At 34.6% G+C, this 18,684-nt stretch overlaps 1 protein-coding gene across 1 annotated transcript in view; it reads right to left on the reverse strand.

The window, feature by feature from the left end:
- The window catches only part of TENM3 (teneurin transmembrane protein 3), a 426,084-nt gene that overhangs the window by 80,303 nt on the left and 327,097 nt on the right, over window positions 1–18,684 (reverse strand). The window contains exon 11 of the mRNA XM_023532882.1: window positions 17,063–17,248. Within this exon, the coding sequence (XP_023388650.1) occupies window positions 17,063–17,248 (186 nt within the window). The remainder of the gene's footprint in view (window positions 1–17,062; window positions 17,249–18,684) is intronic.

Below are 18,684 nucleotides of genomic sequence, written 5' to 3' on the forward strand. Positions count from 1 at the left end.
TGTATAAACCTTCCCTGTTGGAAATGAAAACTCCGTGGCCATGCTAATCGTATTTTGATTGCCTGGTTCATAAGAGATGCTTAATAACTGCTGAATAAAAAGTACTATGATTAAAAGTACTATGGTGGCGGTCCTAGTATGTCCTACATGTGTTTGCAGCTTTTGAAGAAATTCTACGAATAATCCAGAGGCTACCTTTTGAGAAAGAAGCAATGTAAGCAGTGCCTCATTTACAACATCCTTCCTCTCTCCTTCGTCCATCTGCTCCTCTCCCCTTGCTCAATCCATTGATCCCAACTATATACAGTAGTATTAATCATAACTACCATTTACTGACTGTTAAATTGTGCTGCAAACTATGCTAAGCGTTTTACATGAATTAGCTGACCTAACTTTCACCATCCTATAGGGTAATAGGTACTATTATTATCTTCCTTATTTCACAAATGAAGAAATTGAGGCATGGCTAATTAAATAGCTTTCTCAAAGTCAAAATGATAACAAGTGACAAAGCCAAAATTCCAATCCAATAGTCTGAGGCCAAAGACCGTATACTTAAAATATAAGCTATATTTACAACTCAGAAGAACCAGAACCATGTGCCTAGGTAAGACAGACTAGAAGCATCATCTGTTTTTAGATTGGTCAATGAATTTACTTAAATGAAAAAATAAGATGAAAAAATGTGGAAAATCTTTAATTCAACACTGACAAATAGAGAGAGAAATCAGGAAGTAAGATTAAAATCCAAACTAACTTGAAATATTAACTTGTTGGCAAAGCCTAATAAATGAGAGTACCTTATATAGGTTAAAGGAAGCTTTATAAGAACTGTTGTAACCTGTTCTAAAAGCCCATAGTTTGGAAAACCAATTGGCAAGATATTTAAACTAGGGCTAAAATAGGAAAAAAACTAAAACAAATTAGTTTGTAAAATCCAGGAACAGAAGTAGCTCAGTCGATACATAAAGGTTGTACAAGAAATATCTGCTGAGTGGTAGTCTCAAAGAAGGATGTTCATTTAAAAATGAGGTCAAAGGAGTGTATATGCCTGCTTTAGGGAGGAACTGGGATATTTGGAGGTCTATACAGAATAAGATTAATTCCAAATTTGCTTTCCTTTGACTGTCAAACTGATGCTTAAAAATACAGAGAAGAAACAAAGGAGGGTAATTCAATCAGATGAGTACATAATAAAACATAGATATTCTTCACTATGGTGATTCCTGCAAAGTCCTTGGAGTCGAGGACAAATTTTTATTTAGCATTGTGTGTTTCATACTACTTTATAATACAGACTGTAAAAAAATGATTCACATTAGTATCTCATTAAAATCCTAAGTAGGTATCATTCTTAGATTATTCATGTAGCAGCTCCTGTAGGATGAGAGAAAAGCTACAGTCTGCAAATAAGTACATATTAAATCTATTTATTCCAATCAGTGACTGTCTCAATCAGCATGCAAGCTGCAAACTCATTGATTTGATGTTCTTTAATTGGTACGCACTGCACTGTTTTATTACTGATTACCCTGTCATAAAGGATTATGACACTGACATAATTTTAAACACCATAAAACAATTTACTCTGCCCCTTAAAATGGTCTTCTCACCATAGAATTCTCATTCTAAGATTAGGATAAAACATAGTATATATTTCAACTTATTTAAGTGAGCCAATTAATTTGAATTTTAACAACTAGTAAGTGAGGTTGTCAGTGAGGAAAACAGTTTGTGTGTGTGTGCACGCATGCGTGTGCGTGTGTACACATACCTGTGTGCTTTAAGGAGCTTGTACTGCTCCAAAATTGGCAATAATTTTTGAAAACCTGCATCAAATAAATTCTTTCTGAAAGTTTGCATATTTTATTCTTTTTAAGAGTTTGGAAATTTGGTGTAAAAATTATCTGTACAAATATACTGCCTCTTATATACACCTACCCAAGCGAAACCCTTTGGTTTGGAACATTATTTATACCAAGACATTGCAAAAGAATAAAATAATATTTTTCCTGATTTAAGACAGCTCAGATATATCTGTATTCTATGGGAAAGGTGCTTCGAGATAAACCAAATTTTATAAAGTCAGCACTGCTGAAAAAGTGCCATTATAAGCTGCAGAGCTTTGAACAGATAACTGTTAGAATAATATTTGGTATTTTCCTTCAGTTTAGAATTTCATGCCTCATTGTGGACTATATCTACAAATGGAAGTAACAATGGAACACGTGATGTAGAGAGTATATTTGCTGATGCTGCCATGTGCACAGCCTGTGGAAAAAGATGACTATTGTTTGGCACGTGATACCTGAGTTTTGTGGTAGTCTTTGCACATGGCGTGATTTCATCCACTGGTCCATTCACAAACATGTTAGTAAGCCATGTCTACCTTTAGATTTTTACTCCTTGTTTGAGTTCACTGAATAACATAAGCGAAAACAGATTATTTTGAGATTTCTTAGATGTAAAAAAAAAATCAGTAGGGGGAGTGTGAAGTGGGTAAAGGGGATCAAATATATGATAACTGAAGGAAACTAGACTTTGGGTGGTAATTACACAATAGAATATATAGATGTCAAATTATAATGTACACCTGAAAATTATATAATTATATTAACCAGTGTTACCCCAATCAACTTAATAAAAAAAATCAGGTATATTTTAGTACCCTAATTTGGAAACTTAATTATCCAGAGACAGCTCTTAACATTAATAAAAATTATAACGTAAAAAATTTTACACTAAATAATGTTTGGATCTTTGACATTTTGACAACTCGGTTACAACAATTATGGTGTCTATGTAGTACTAACAACTGCAGGAAACCATAAAAATGATCTATTGATTTAGTCAATATTGAGTATAGTTTCTTGTATATCATTATTTTTGTTTATTCATAAAATTTAATATTTAAGGAACATTTATAGAATAAGACATAAATAACTGTGTAAAATATACTGGGGTCTTTTTCTTGTTAGTTTTCTTGATGATCACAGGGAAAATAAACAAAATTGAACTATCCTTTAACTCACCTAAATTAAACTATAATTTATTTTGGGAAAATCATTGATAAATGGCTCTTTTCAAAGGTGTTGTACAGAGAGAGTAATTTTTCTCTAATTGCGATTGAGAGTGTGCACAGATGTCTACTACTTTTATTCAAAACTTTTCTGAGCCTTTTTTCATGAGCTGATGATACTGGTTATACAAGTCGTCTACCCACTTCTGCGTTTTCAGTGGTCAATGTCTGTACATAGTATTCAGCATACTAATAATATCAGCTGACCAAAAAAACTGGAAATAAATTTAAATTTTGGAAGGTGTTATGTAGAGTTTTCAATAACTAGTTAACAATTTTCTGAACTTCATAGCATAAATTGATTTTCCTCTTTTTTGTTATTGTAATTGTTATTTTTATTTTGGCAAACTCTGAGTCCTGTTTTCAGCTATAACTCAATTTTCCTGAATACAAAAAGTAATATGTTATTATTAAGACATCACTGACACTATTATTACTAGATCTGTTTCTATGATAATTCAATCTTTTGTGACAGGTATGTAGATATTCATTTCTCTCAACTACAGGAAAAAAATTAATTTTCACCTATTCCACTACATACACACACACCAATTAAAAAGTAATTTAGGAGGTGACATTGTTTAGTGCCTAAGAGTATGGGCTTGGGAATGGCTCACTTGGGTTTGGATTTTGTTTCTGTTACTTACTAGCTGTGCATCCATCAAAAAGTCATGTACCCTCTCTGAGCCTAGGCTCCCTCAATAGAGATTTTAATAGCGTCTACCTGATAAGGTTGTTGTGAGGATTAAATAAGATAATGTAAGTAGAGAACTCTGCATTGTGCTTTAGCACATAGTAAACACTCGATAAATATTAGGTATTATTAATTCGTCATATTAATAAAGACAGTTCAAAAAGGAAAACTCAGGAAGTAGCTGGTATCTTTTAAGTGACTATGAAGTAAGGAAGAAATCTGACTAAGCAGAGGAGCCTGGGACTGCCAATGATTTGTTTTCATAAGCCATGAAATTCACTCTACCCCAATAATGCCAGGATAAGCCCCCTCATGCTCCACCTCCTCAAGTTACGCTCCCTTTAATGGGAATATTCTTCATATGAACTGGCCAGTTCCCAGAGTGGAGACAACTCCACTTTTGTGTCAGGAAGTTTTCTTATTCCTTGTCTCACATAAACCCTCTGCTGATATAGATGAACAATTCCCAAACAAAATGTAATTCAGTTTTTTTGGAAAAAAGTACACATCACAATGGGTCTTTATATATTTTGTGTTCCCTCCTTAGTAATTTTTCCAAGCAAGGTAAATTAATGTTTTCTAAAGAAGTGTAAATATCTGTATAAATATTCATATAATATTCATATAATCTGTTTACAAATTCAGAAATACAAGTCACTTTTATAGTAACTACTTGGGAACTAAGACATTTAACTATCATATCATATCACATTTAACTATCATATGCATATCTCTATCCTTATATTGCAATTTTGCTAAGAAATTTTAATTGTATTTTTCATTATGAAATATACTAAGCAGACGTGATGGAATATACATTGTAAACTTTTGTGGCAGAGTAATGTATGTTTGTGTGTTATTATTTCTAAGTGCAGGACGAAACCTACTCTTGGCTGAGAAAAGCTTTCCCAGTAGCTGGTTCCATTTACTGTGGGTGACATGCTGGTACATGCAATCCTAATTGCACATTCAGGCTTTTACTATGTGGCTTTGTATCTACACTGGTCACAGTTCAGAGGATAATGCTTTTGGAGGGAGGAAAGACTTAGGGTATGTGCGATAACCACACAGATAGTTTTCTCTCTGCTTTTTATGGCAGCTACATGGTGATTTTGTTCCCCTTGCATATGCCAATGTATTTGGAGTGGATCACTCACATGCATAATAATCACTACAGGGACTCATCTTAAATGCCAAGAGTTGGAGTGTATGTGAAAAGCATTATTTTACACTTCATTGTTCATGTGGGGACTAATTAATGAATACCTAATGCCATTAATTCACAATTAGATCACTTATGTTTAACCACATGCTTTCTATGCATACATATATAAATATTAATTTTGGATAGAATGATAATCATTCAGCTCCACAACAATTAAACAGCTGTAACCTGTCTCATGTGTTAAGTGATGGAGCTGCAGGCAAGCTCTACGAGCAGATGGTCTTACCCACCCATACTTAATGTTAAAGACTTTTTTAAAAAAAGAGGTGTTGACAAATCAGAAGAAGTAGGCATAGTTTTAATGCAAATCGGCCAATTTGCAATGTAGATTGCCCTGAAAACTAATTTGGTGTATAGGAAAAAATTAGGCCCTGTTGTTAAAGGAAGACATTATATTACATTTGGATATAGTAGATTCCCCACCAACATAATTATTTCCTAATTTCATTCAACCAACAGAGCTTAATGGAAAAGCAGCTGGCAAAGTATTCATATTTATGGACCTCCTTTGACTGCTCCTTAATTTATCCAAGGCACATGTCTGTTAAACCCCAGAAATAATAGCCATATTTCAGACAGCTGTTTTCCAGTTTCACTAAAGAGGCACTCAAAAAGGAGAGGGTCAATGAACCCATCATGAGGAAGAGCAATAGAAAAAGATTGGCTCTCTTCACATGTAATTTGTGAATATTATATGTTAAATATGAAAAGGGAGAAAAGCCATGGCTTTTGTATGGACGAACACCACAACCAAACTTGTATTTTAAAAATAAGTAGGTGGAAAAGGAACTCTTTTATGATGAAAAGAGGCTATTTTCAACTCGTCATATTTAGGAAACAAGAAAGATATATTTCACCATTGAAAAGATTCGCCATTGAAAAGATACCATTGTGGGAAGGAATACACCTATTCCTTAAAATCGTGGGCTTAATTCTTCTACCCTTTCATTAAAATGATTGAAAAATTCTGACATGTTATTTACTCCACTAGGGTAATAAGGATTTCTGCATATAATGAAAATTACTTAAAATTCACATTAACACTTGGCTAGCTGGTTGGCATTCTACAGTTACCTGGCTTGAGTTTTAAGAAGAATGTGACATATTTATAGCCTGGCAGTTTTTCTCTTCCTGGCTAATATTGCAAAATTGCTGACAACATATTATTTTGCACCTGGTTTCACTCCCAAATGTCATGGACCTAAACTTCTCAGTAAAAGCCTTCTGATGAACTTGGCAAGAATTGAAAAGAATATTTTTCATCTTTATTTCTGGTTAAATTGTATATTCAGTCAATTGAGCTTTAAAACCTCCTATATCCTGGATTTTGGTGGGAATTAAAGTCTTAAATTGTTTTTAAAAGATGCATGCCAATGAGATGTTCCAAAATGAAAAAGATACTGTATAGTGTATTAGTAAAGGAACAAAATGGGAGACTTTTAATAAAACAATATAGTATGAATTTGAGATATAATTTAGTTGGTTTCTATTCAGGTATCACGTCTCTCTATAAGCTTTTAAAAAACAAAATTGACTTAAGATGAGAAATGAGGTTTAAAGAAGCAAATGAGAATTCTTAGTCATGGGTATTTTCATATTTTAAAAATCTGTCATGGCCTGTAACATTTTAATTCAAATTAACAGATTCGAAAATTTTGGGGGGATAATAATTATAGTTTATAAATTGTTTCCCTAAGACACAGAGCACCTACACAGTAAATTATTTTTAGAGAGTGAAAGACTATCTAGAAAACCGCTAAGTTCATGGTGGGGAAATAAACACAAGACAGTAAGAAACGAAAGAATCAGGTTTATCGAGCCTAAAGAAATCAGGCATGTTTCAATGACACCTAAGTGATCATAAAACAATACAAATAACTAGCATTTTCTTATAGACTGCTCCCATTTGATAAAAATGACAGTGGCTTTAACTCTCCATTTTTTTTTTTTTTTCCTGAACACAGATGCCTCTAAAAGCCAGTGGGCCTTACAGTAAGCTGAATAGGAATAAACTTAATTTATAGTAGTTACTGGGACCTAAGTTATACCACAGCAGGAGACAGAAGGGAAAATTTGTGCACAAATAACTATCATAGTACAGAATTTGTTTTCATATGACTCTAAAGTATGTGAAACATTTCTTCTAAAGAACTCAAAACTCTCATCCTCATAGGCTATGTGTCAATCAACTAAAGATATATATTAAATCCACATATATTCACCCACAAAACAACTGCCTACATTCAGAATTGAGGTTTAGAAGTCCTAAAAATGCCCCTTTTCCAAAGTATAGAACACACTGAACATTTCCCAAAACAATACAACTGTCACTGAAATTTACCTCTCAGTAGCATAGCTTCCATGTGATTTTAAGCTCTCCCTCAGCTTTAGGCTGTGCCTTTCTTTTCAGAGAGGATAAATAACAGTATGAAGGAGAGGGCAGAGCAAATGGAGACTCAATATCTGATGTCAATAGCGAAAGTTGTTTATGCCTACACTTTTTCCCATTCTTAGGGGTAAAGAAACGATGCCTAGAAAAATAAATCGTCAATATGACGAGAGTAGTTTATCAAGATGGCCCTGGAGACTCTGATTTTACTGAAGGTCACACCACAAATCAGGTGCAAAAGTTATGTGAAGACTTTCTTGAGGATTTGTCTGATTTGAAGATATAATTCTAAATAGGGCTCTTGCAACATGATATGACTCATGCAGGCAGGTTAAGAAGATAAGGGATGATGGGATGCTACAAAGTTAAATCTGCAAGGCACTTCACAAAAAGGTAGTAGAAGAGTCATAATTAATAACAACTCAAGCTTTATAGGATATGGCTTGTCGACGTTAGTAGAAATTAAGAGTGATTCAAAAACTTTGACATATGGTATTTAAGAATAAAATATGATAGAAACAAAATCAAACTTACTAAAGTTTCAGGTTTAGACCACTAAATTACTCTCTCACTCAACAGGTTATTGAACACTGAGTGAAAGACTAATTTAGCTTAAAGTTCAGATCTTCCATTGCTTGCAGTGCTGGCTACTACTAAAGTGAACCCATGACTTCATGTCCTCTTATCCTGAAATTGGTATATGTAAAGACAAATAAATGAATACAAAAGAACAATTTACTTAGTGAAGAGAAAAACATACTCAATGGTAAATGAATTTAAATAGCAAAATAGTGAGCTTGTTACCATTTCTGTAAACAACACACCAGCAATTAATTATCCAAGCACTTCTTCGCAAAAGTGAAACAAAATGAAATATTCTTAACTGACTAGCAAAATAGATGTTATCTTTGTGGTAGTTTAAAAAATATTGAAACCGAGTAGGGAAAGCACTGACAACTGAACAAAATGCAGCCTCCATCATTTAATTTATGAAGGTCAGAGAAACTAGTTTTGCATTTTTAGAGATTATGTGACCTCATTTAAAAAATACCGATTCTGAGGGGATTAAAGAGGATAAAGTATTGTGTATAAAACTGTTAACTGAATAAATGAGACTAAAATGAAAAAAAAAAATAATATTGAGAGGACCCAAATGGATAGTAATGTTATCTCAAAGGAAAAAACAGACATCTAAACATCAGCCTGATTTTCAGAACATGGGTGATACTCTGTGACCTCTGAAGGGGGCTTCGGCAGTTCTCTCAGGAATCACCACCCTCTCAGTCACATCAAATGACTCAGTCACTGGGACTGCAGAGGAGGAAGGATCTTAAGAAGTTCATGAGAGGTTTTTCAGCCTGTCTGGATTTTCGCTGCCAACTAAGTCAGTTTAGGAGAATGTCCTTCCTCTCCACTCTGGGCCTACTGACGCCTGAGGACCCACTCTCCACTGCGTACGACAGATCACGAGGCATCTATGTCCACACTTTCAGTGTGTCAGGAAGTGGAGGGAAGTAGTAGTTTCCATATCCAGCACGCACTCCTGCTTTTCTGTTGGCTAATTCCTCTGCATAAAGACAAGACTCGGTAGGGAAGAATCAGTCACAGCCACTAAAATCAACTTTTTATTAATTTTAGTCCAAAAACTCTAGCATCAACTACAGTAACAATAAGTATCTATATGGTGTTTACTTTGTGTCCGATACTCTTCTAAGTACTCTTCTACAGGCTTTAAGTCATTGAATACTCTCAGCAACTCTATGAGGTAGGTAGGTACTATTTTCATTCTCACTTCACAGATAAGAAAACGGAGGCACAGAGAGCTTAAGTGTCTCCAAGATCACACAGCTATCAAGTAACAGCTGGGAAGAGAGGAAGATCAGATTTCGTGAGGTCTGAAATTATATAACTTGGAGGGCTCTCTTTAAGATAAAGAATACCAAATAATGGATGTGAAATTGGGTACAAAATTAATTATTTAGAATGAGAAAAAAAATCACAATATAATTTTTAAGCTGATAAACACCATAAATATCAGAAAAACCATAAAAATTTTAATTAAGTGCCTGACATGTCCTAAATAAATATTTTTTCCTTTATTTTTGGCTTATATTTACTCTTTGATTGTCTCTTTATAAGACAATGAATTTGTAATATTTTCTATGGAGAGAACAGAAAGCTAATTCAGGCTTTATTCAACGTGATTGTTTAATATGGTTTTCATTATTGAAAGTCTACAAAAGTTTTATTTGGCTTCAAAATTTATTAGTAATGACGCAAATATCTGGCATTACTGTCAAATTTGGGAAGACTTTTTTATTGTAAAATAAACTAATCTTAAATACTCTTCGAATTGATGATATTCATTAACCACTTTGTTGTGATGTCTTCATAGTAGAATATTATATGAGTTTTATGCTTTCTTTGTCAATAGCAGTACTTCATGTCGTCTAAGCAAGAATTCTTTTTCTCGGAATGTTCATATGATTCAGTGATATACTGGAGCGCATAACAGATGTGACTTCCCACACTGGTGAACTAAATTTTGTAGTACTGCTACAGGTCTGTGCCCTAAAAATACAAGAATTCTCATAAATTCTTCAAAAAATATTCATCAGAAAGAGAAAATTATGGCAAGTTTATAATCAATGAGTTCCATGATCAAGTATCTTTCTGACAGGATCAAACTTCTGTTTTGATCAGGCATTTTACAATACATCTGATTATAAGAAGAATTTTCTACAGACTTACTTCTTCCATACATTTCAAACCTTATTTCTGCTCCACTAGCTATTTATTTCTGGTGCAGGGTTCCACAGGACAAGTTCATATCTTCACATAATCTCTGACCCTGTACTTTCATGTGATTAGGTAAGTCAGTGCGTAGTGGGAATATTCCTAGATGGCTAGCAATACAAGCACAGGCAGCAATGACTTCACGCCTCATAAATATATCCAATTACATCTAAACTAAATGTGTCCCCAGCTCAATTTCTCCTTAGCTGAGTATGTGCCAGTCACTCCAGTGACATCCTACACAAGGAAGTGTGATGGAAAGAAAGGTAGAGTGAAAAAAGACAAAAGTCTTAACTGATATGTGACCTTTTATATTTTAACATATGACCATATAAATCCATGGTCTCTGAGATCTTAGAAGCGGGGTCTGTGCAAGTGAGGGGACCTGATGCTTCAGATTCATCAGTTTCACAGTAAATATCTCACAAGCCCCATCAGGGAGGGACCCAGGTAGGTGGCACCAGAGAGACCCCTTTCTTAACTACTGCATCACACTGACAGATGTGAAGCCAAATATTTCTCAGAGCAATCATTTGCAGGTGTAATGTGCTACCCTATATCCAATTGTCAACAGGAAACTATAAAGTTTGAATAAATGTAAAAAGAAAGTTTTAGAATTTTCATATTCTATATTATGATGAATATGAATCCCAATTTGGGAACATTACAAAAGTTACAAAGAACACTGCTTTTGCAATCTAAGTGACTGTATATCAGAGTGGTCATTTCTTTTCAAAATTGTCACCTATTTTCTTATTAAAATTATTGGGTGACATTGGTTAATAAAATCATATAGGTTTCAAGTGTACAATTCAATAGCACAGCATAGGTATAGTGCACTGTGTTCACCGCCCAAAGTTAAATTTCTTTCTGCCACCATATAATTGATCCCATTTTTATTTAACAACTAAAATATTATTCTTCGCCATTATCCTGAGAAAAGAATTAGATCAACAAACCTAAGCGTGTTCACCCTGGTATAATTTTGATCTTTTTCTCCTTTACTCCCATATTGTTTAGTAGATAACTCCCCAGCTGTGTGTATTTCATTTTCAATTTCTAATCTCCAGCATCCCAAAGCCCAGAGCAACCATGGTATTTAATAGAGGTATGATGAGTACTGTATGTCTAAGTTTTATCTGAACAAACAAAGCATGTCTTTGTGATCATTAATGATCTTGTTTCCCAATGTGCTAAAGAATTAGAATAAAAACAAATAGCTGGTCTTTTGTAGCTTAAAGGAATTAGGATTTCCCCTAGGTCAAATTTCCATTTGAATTCCCTGAAAGTACATGGAAATCGATATAGCTCGATAAAACAACTCTGCATTTGAGACATTACTAGAAGAAAAATATCACAATAGGCTCCCCCTCTCTTTCATCATGATTTTAAAAGGCAACCCTCTCTAACCCCCCACCCCAAATGTAGTAATTGCTTGTTAAGCCATACCCATTCTGAGACGAGGTTATAGTTTTAAAAAATGAAATAGGAAGTTTATTAACTCTTTAAAGCAAATTCATTAGACAGAAATTTTGTTTAACTTTTTTTTTTTTTTAAACTTCAGCACCCAAAACATTGTCTGGGCTGTGGTTTGTCTCATATATTCTTAAAACCAAATTAGAACTTCTAATTTGTTGGACACTATTTGCTAGGCACTTTAATAAGTGACTTACAGTCTAGTATTTCATTTGATTTTAACACCCCTATGAGGTACATAATATTCATACTGAGGAAACATAGCAGAGAGGTAAAATGACTTACCAAGGTCACACACTATATAAATGGTTCAGCAAGAATTCAAATTCCAAAAACCCTTAAATAGTAGGATATTCTGCTTCAAAATCTCATATGATAGGTATTATATCCATTTTTTATTTGAAAAAAAAACAACAACAACTGGGGTTAAGAACAGTAAAGATATGTTATAGTGAATAAATCGCAGAACTGATTTGAAAGCATCTTTTTTTTAAAATTTCTAAGCCCATGCATTTTTTCATTATGTTATTCTGACTTTCAAAAGAAGTAGTATTCAACTATCACAGAAGAGATGATCAATAATTGCTTAATAGATAAAGAAACGAATAAATTATCAAATGAAAAGTAACTGAGGCAAGCAAATGCGACAGGAAAAGTAAAAATAAAAGCTGAATAAAACTGAGAAAAAAAAAGGAACCCTAAGCTTAAATCTACTAATTTTCCAAATAAAGCAGAAATTATTACTAAAATCTATAACTGCAAGAGATCTCAAGGGGTACTTCAGAAAGGGACGCTATTCAAGAGACCTAATGGATAAAAAGAAGTTAAAAAATACGCCCTTCATGAAAATACTCCTCAAACTAACAAAACACCAAAACAAAAACCCCAGTGTTTCATACCTAAATAATGATGGTATTGCTAAAACTATTGGAATGGAGATTCAAAAATTTCTTTGGGATCTTCTTCCAGGATTTAAATGTTTTCCAACCTGAGGTTCTTCATTATATGCAACCAACATTTAAACAATTTAAGTCCATTTTCTCCATTTCTGTCTGTGGGGAACTGGGAATTGCCAATCAGCCTCTACAGAGATGTGAGCCTTCTCTACCTTCATAACCACCCCCCATGGCAAATAACAACAAATGTGTTATTCAAATTCAGTGCTTCCCAATCCCCACCATTTCAGGTCACGATGTGACCTATAGCCTCCAATGCTCTCAGAAGCAAATGGATGGCTAGAGAGGCAATTCTTTTCAGCAGATGCTAAAAAGAATAGTTCTTGGAGGAAGCTTTTGGTTAGTAATACTCAAAATTTGGTACTTAGGATTTATCATTGCCCAGGATGTTAAGTTAGCATTGCACTTAAAAGTCATGGATTCCTACTACAAACATCTGTCCAGCAGAGGCTGACATGACATCTGCAGTGCTCCTATGGCCAACCAACTCCAGCCACAGGCCAGTCAGAAGGCAGTTCTCCTTTTTTTTCATAAGCAAGAAGAAAAGAAACAGCAGAACCAAATGAGTTGCCTTTATGTGATTATAGATTCTGGTTCCAGTTAAATGCATCAATAGTGAACTTATTGAATTAGGCCAAGACAAGTATCAACTGGTTCACATATTTGACCTTGATCCACCTCAACTCTCACCATACAGAACTGTTTTAAGTTTGTTTTGTTTTTTTTTGTTTTATAGAGAAAGCCATACAATATTCAAATTATATCAACTATTATTTATAAACTAATTATATTTAATATTTTCAATTTGCTTCTGGATCCTCTAAATATTCTTATCTTTCCTATTCATGAAAAACAACTGTAGGAATATGTGTATGATAATCATTTGACCCTTTTATGGAATGGTGACATATGAAAGATGACATTATGGTAGATAAACATCTATACTGGAGCTAGTACTATTAAACTGTATTAGTAATAATTGCTGGTGCTTTTTTGATGTGGTTCAATCATGTAACTTCTCTTTATTTACAAAAGGGCCCCACAATCATAAATGCTTTTTGGGGAGGAAGGGAGAAATATTTATTTTAATCATAATATTGCTAAAAGTAGATGTCCCTGTGTTTCATTTTCCATGTGCATACATCATTAGTCAAAGTCTAACCCAGGAAAGAAGAACTTGGGACACATGATTCATAACGAGAGGAAATATGCACACACTAATAAGAATATCAGGATGGAATCCTTTCAGGTAGATAGGGTGTTCAGTGAATATTGTAAATTCATAAACTATTTTACTATCAAAATGCCTACGGTTTTATGAAAGCATGAACAGTTATGAAGACAGTAAGATGACTAATGAAGAATATTCTTTGCTTTCTATTGGGAACTTCTGGTTGCTTCTAACTGTTTAATTTCTCCTCTATCTCTCTTTCAATTAACCTCCCTGTTTGTATTCAATGAGATGGCACATAATATGGAAAAAGAAAAAAAATCTTGCTGATTTATGAGTATTCTTTTATAAAGTGGCAGTTTCTTTCTACCAGATGCCTAACTGTTGAAACTGAGAGGAAATGCACAGCACAGTAACTGTCCTCAGTGAGAAAATGTACCACAGTTTCCTGGGTTGTTTAATCAGTGGCTCACAGAGGCTTCTTTTAAAATGGCCCCTTAGGTGTCATTGTGGACACATACACAAGTAGGAAGGAGACAGGGGAAAAGCAATGGGATCTTTGCATGCCAAAATTTGGAATCACTGTTCCAATTGTATGAAGGAGCAAAACAATGATTTCAAGGGTCTCTATATCTTGTAAAAGGTTCACTTCCAGGATTTATTTTTAAAAATAGCGAGTCCTTTATTTCCACACTGTAACTCGTATGGAGTACAAAAGCAACAAAATAAAACAAAACAATAGAAATGGAATTGTTAACAACCACAGCAAGATATGTTAAATTAAAACAAAAATCCTGTTTTGTTGCCAGACAACAGAAAGTTGTTCGAGAACAGCTCAACTGTGAGAAACTAACCATATAACATTGCCAAGGTCAGTGAGGACAACAATAGAATGATGTGTTTAGTAACTGTTGGTTGGCAAGTTAAATCTGTCCCATGGATAACTTTACGGTATACTTCCTGGTTTTCCAAGCTATATGTGCATATGTTTGTTGTGCTTCCTAGGATACATGCAGTCAAACTTTCCTCCAGCTGGAATCAATTCACTTCTTCTGACTGGATGTGGGGATGGCGGGGTCATAACATATGAGGGAGTCTGATTAGAGCCATGTTTTTTTGCCCTCCTGTGGTATGCGGGCATTCTAGGGTTTGAGCACCGAGCTGTTTGGTCATGGGGGAATTACATTGTCCGCCGTATATCCAAGAAAAGATACACAAATTGTGATTGTCAGATTTTTTCTGCCTCAATGTGGTTCTTGTGAAAAACAGGAAGCCTCTCTTAGAGAATAGAGGAGGGGGAAGCCACATCAGAATGGTGGGGTGAGCCATCTGCAAGTGTTGTGAGTAGGTACATTTGCAGGTGACCTCAGTAGAACTACATAGTGCCCCAGCTGTAGGCAGTCAGCTCATATCCAACAGTGAGACCCTAAGAATGTTCCGCAGGTAAGAGTTAACATAGCAGGCCTGATCTTTAGAAGTTTGCAGGGCTGGCCCTTGGTTGGCATTTGGAAAGCTGGATGTTCCCTATACTGATAAGGTGATTTTGCCACCTGAAGCACTAAACACCCGCCTTTCTTCTGAGAGTCTGGAATTTTGGTGGTTGTGGCTGACAGAGGCTACCTCTTCGATCAGCCGCAACAAAAATCTCTAACTCCGAGTCTCCCATGGGCTTCCCTAGGCAGAAACACTGCACGCATGTTGAGGTACTTCATTGCTGGAGAAGGGAGCATGCTCCACGTGACCTCTCATGGTGGCAGAGAAAGAACACAAGAAGCCCGTGCGTAGAATTCTCCAGACGCCACCTGATGGGTCTTTCCCCTTTCCGATACCTACTATAGCTGTGGGCACAACTACCCTGGCCCCTGTGCATCCTTCTAGTGGGCCACCACATGCAGGGGTGGTAGTGGGATCCTTGAAACAAATGTCAGGGATGTTGGTAAGATTAGAAACAAATTTTATAAAGATACAATTATGACAATTCACAAGATGCATGTTATTTCAATTTTCCCATGATAAAATTCCTGGCTAACTAGTTCCTGCGAGCAGAAAAGTGAAGTTTGTAATACAGATGCGGTGAAAGAAGAAAACTTTTAAGATATTGAGACTCCCCCTAACCTCTTTACCCAATTTTACACTACAGACATAAAACCATGTGGAGAAATGCCATACCTCAAATTATGAAATTTTTGCCAGACTGTGCCATTTATAATTAATATTGTACACTTTCACTGAAGTGAAGGAGAAATTTATTACAGTTGACTCTTGAACAATGCATGGCTTATGGGCACCGATGCCTGAACAGACGAAAATCTGCGTATAATTTCTGACTTCCCAGAAACTTAAACTGTCCCTCAGTATCCTCAGGGGATTGGGTCCAGGACCCTTCACATACCAAAATCTGTGGATGCCCAAGTCCCCTATATAAAATGGCATAGAACAATGTATACCACAGAGACTGAAAATAGCACAGGCATTTATTGACAAAAATCCACATATATAAGTTATTCACACAGTTCAAAACCGTGTTGTTCAAGGGTTAACTATACTGACTTGTATTTTCTTTAATTAAATGTCTTAATTTTGGTGACTCAAATAATAAAAGCAAAGGTCTTGAATACCTTGAAAATATGGTATTATATATGTTTTGGATACTTCTGTATCTGTGCTAAATACCATTTACATATTAACATTTTTACCCTAAACAATTATTTGATTATTTTATTTCAGGAACATCATCATATTTTAAGAAGTGCAAAGTGCATACATTTGTTTAAGAACAGCTAGGCTTGTGCATTTTATTCTACTTTATTTCTTGTGGTACTACAAGATAAAGGCATAAAAAGTTAAACCTCTTTTTTAGATATTTGAGTATATCAACAAGTGCAAAGATATATGATTCTGGAATATGTAGAAGCCAAAAAGTCCACATATTTTGACTTTTTTTTTAAAGCAAAAAATATTGCTGTTATGCCACGGCATTATGAAACACTAAAAAGTAATATTCAGTGAAAGCTTATTTACAAGAGAGAAACGAAATCATCTTTATGTGCATCGATTTTTGTGGCCATCATAAAAATAATTTATTATATTTCATGCTGTGACAGTTGTTCTAAAAAGAACTAAATTGCTATTGTACAATGATAACCTTACTTAAAAAATAATTGTTTAAGAAAAATGAGTAAAAATTAATTAGAAGAAATAAGCTCTTCCAAGGAGAAAAATAGCACACACTTTCATTGTAGCTGGAGGATAGATACAAAAGTGCAGCTGGCCTACCGATGGTACAGTGCTCTCCGTTCCAGCCCTGGCTGCATTCGCACTTGCCATCCTTGCACGTTCCGTGTTCGGCACAGCGAGGGTGGCAGGCTCTCTGATTACATGCGGGGCCCGTCCAGCCTTCTTCACAGCGACAAGTTCCCCCCATGCAAACACCATGTGAGCCACAGTCCACAGAACATATTTCTGTATTGAAAAAAGGGAAAACAGAACAGGAGAGAAGAGTCATGAAAAGCGAGAAGGGAACTCGACAAGCATTCCTACATCTTAAACTCAAATTTGTGAAGGTGAAAAACACCATCACTGAAAATAACTCCTAAGTATTCAGACACTAAATAAATTTCAGCATCAACTGCTAAGAGTATAAGTGGTAGAAATTTACTGATTTTGTTCATCATTTAGTTTTCTGTGCTGCTGTAATTGTGCATAAAGTATACATGAAAATTTTGTTATAAATAACTTCCTATATTATATATGTGTGTATACACACACATAGAGGCTACTAACAAAACAGAACACATGATTTATAATGAGAGAAAAATACACATACATACGTATGTCTGAAAGTATCTTTTGGCAGCCAAGAATACATGCACACATATGTACACTGTTCCAAATTAATATAAAATTAATGAAATATTTCAGTGTCTAAAAAGGCATCTAATAGGAGTTAGATTTCACCTCTATAGCAATAATTAAAAAGGGGTTATTTCTAATCCTACAGTTTAAATTTTTGAAATGTTCAGAAAATTTCATTAAAAAAAATCTATTACAGCATGCACATTAGCTTGCTTCTGAAACATAGACACCCTGGGTAAATAAAAGAAATAGTGTTTTTCTTATTCAATAAATTTGTATTGTTGACAGATACAAGTTGCTTAGCAAAACTAGAGTGGAAAACCAGTTTAATCATATAACTATTGACTCTGTCATTTGACAAACAAGGTTTTTCAATTACTAGAAATACTGAAAGGAACACAGTGACCAAATGACTTCAAAAGCTATAACAATAGGTTAGGTTTTTAAAAAGAATTCAGGTGTCAGAGTAATTTTTTTAAAAAAAGCTTTCTTAAAAGCTTTATTTAACTAGATCTAACTGAAAAAGAGACAGAGAAAACTCTGAAGGGTATTTTATTTTTTACTCTCTACATATAAAGTTAAATAAAATTAACTATCTTCTTTTACTAAGACTGTAAGACTACTGTTTAATTGTAATAAAAATGCTGAACACTAAAACCCTGAAATCATTTCTAATGAACAGAAAATGCACTACGACCTTATTTTTAAATTAAAAAAAAATAGTAACTGTTTATGTAGTCACGTGTTCCCATTTTCCCCATTCATTGCCCAAATAACATCTCTTAGACACTGTAATTCTGTCACAGAGTGCTGCAGAATTTTAAACACTCTATCAAGGCACTGTGAGAGTTGTAACATTTCTTATAAAAAACAGGCGGACTATTAACTGGAAGAGAGTGGTATGTGTTTTTTCGTGCCACATTTTCTATCTCGTTTGAATTAAAATTTTGATTAAGAGATCTAAGATGGTTTGATTAACTTCAGAGGAACAGAACGTCAGCTCAGCTCCAGAAGAGAAGGTTTCCTTCTGAGGTACCCTTTTT

The sequence above is a fragment of the Pteropus vampyrus genome, unplaced genomic scaffold (assembly GCF_000151845.1).
Source record: "Pteropus vampyrus isolate Shadow unplaced genomic scaffold, Pvam_2.0 Scaffold92, whole genome shotgun sequence".
NCBI lineage: Eukaryota > Metazoa > Chordata > Mammalia > Chiroptera > Pteropodidae > Pteropus > Pteropus vampyrus.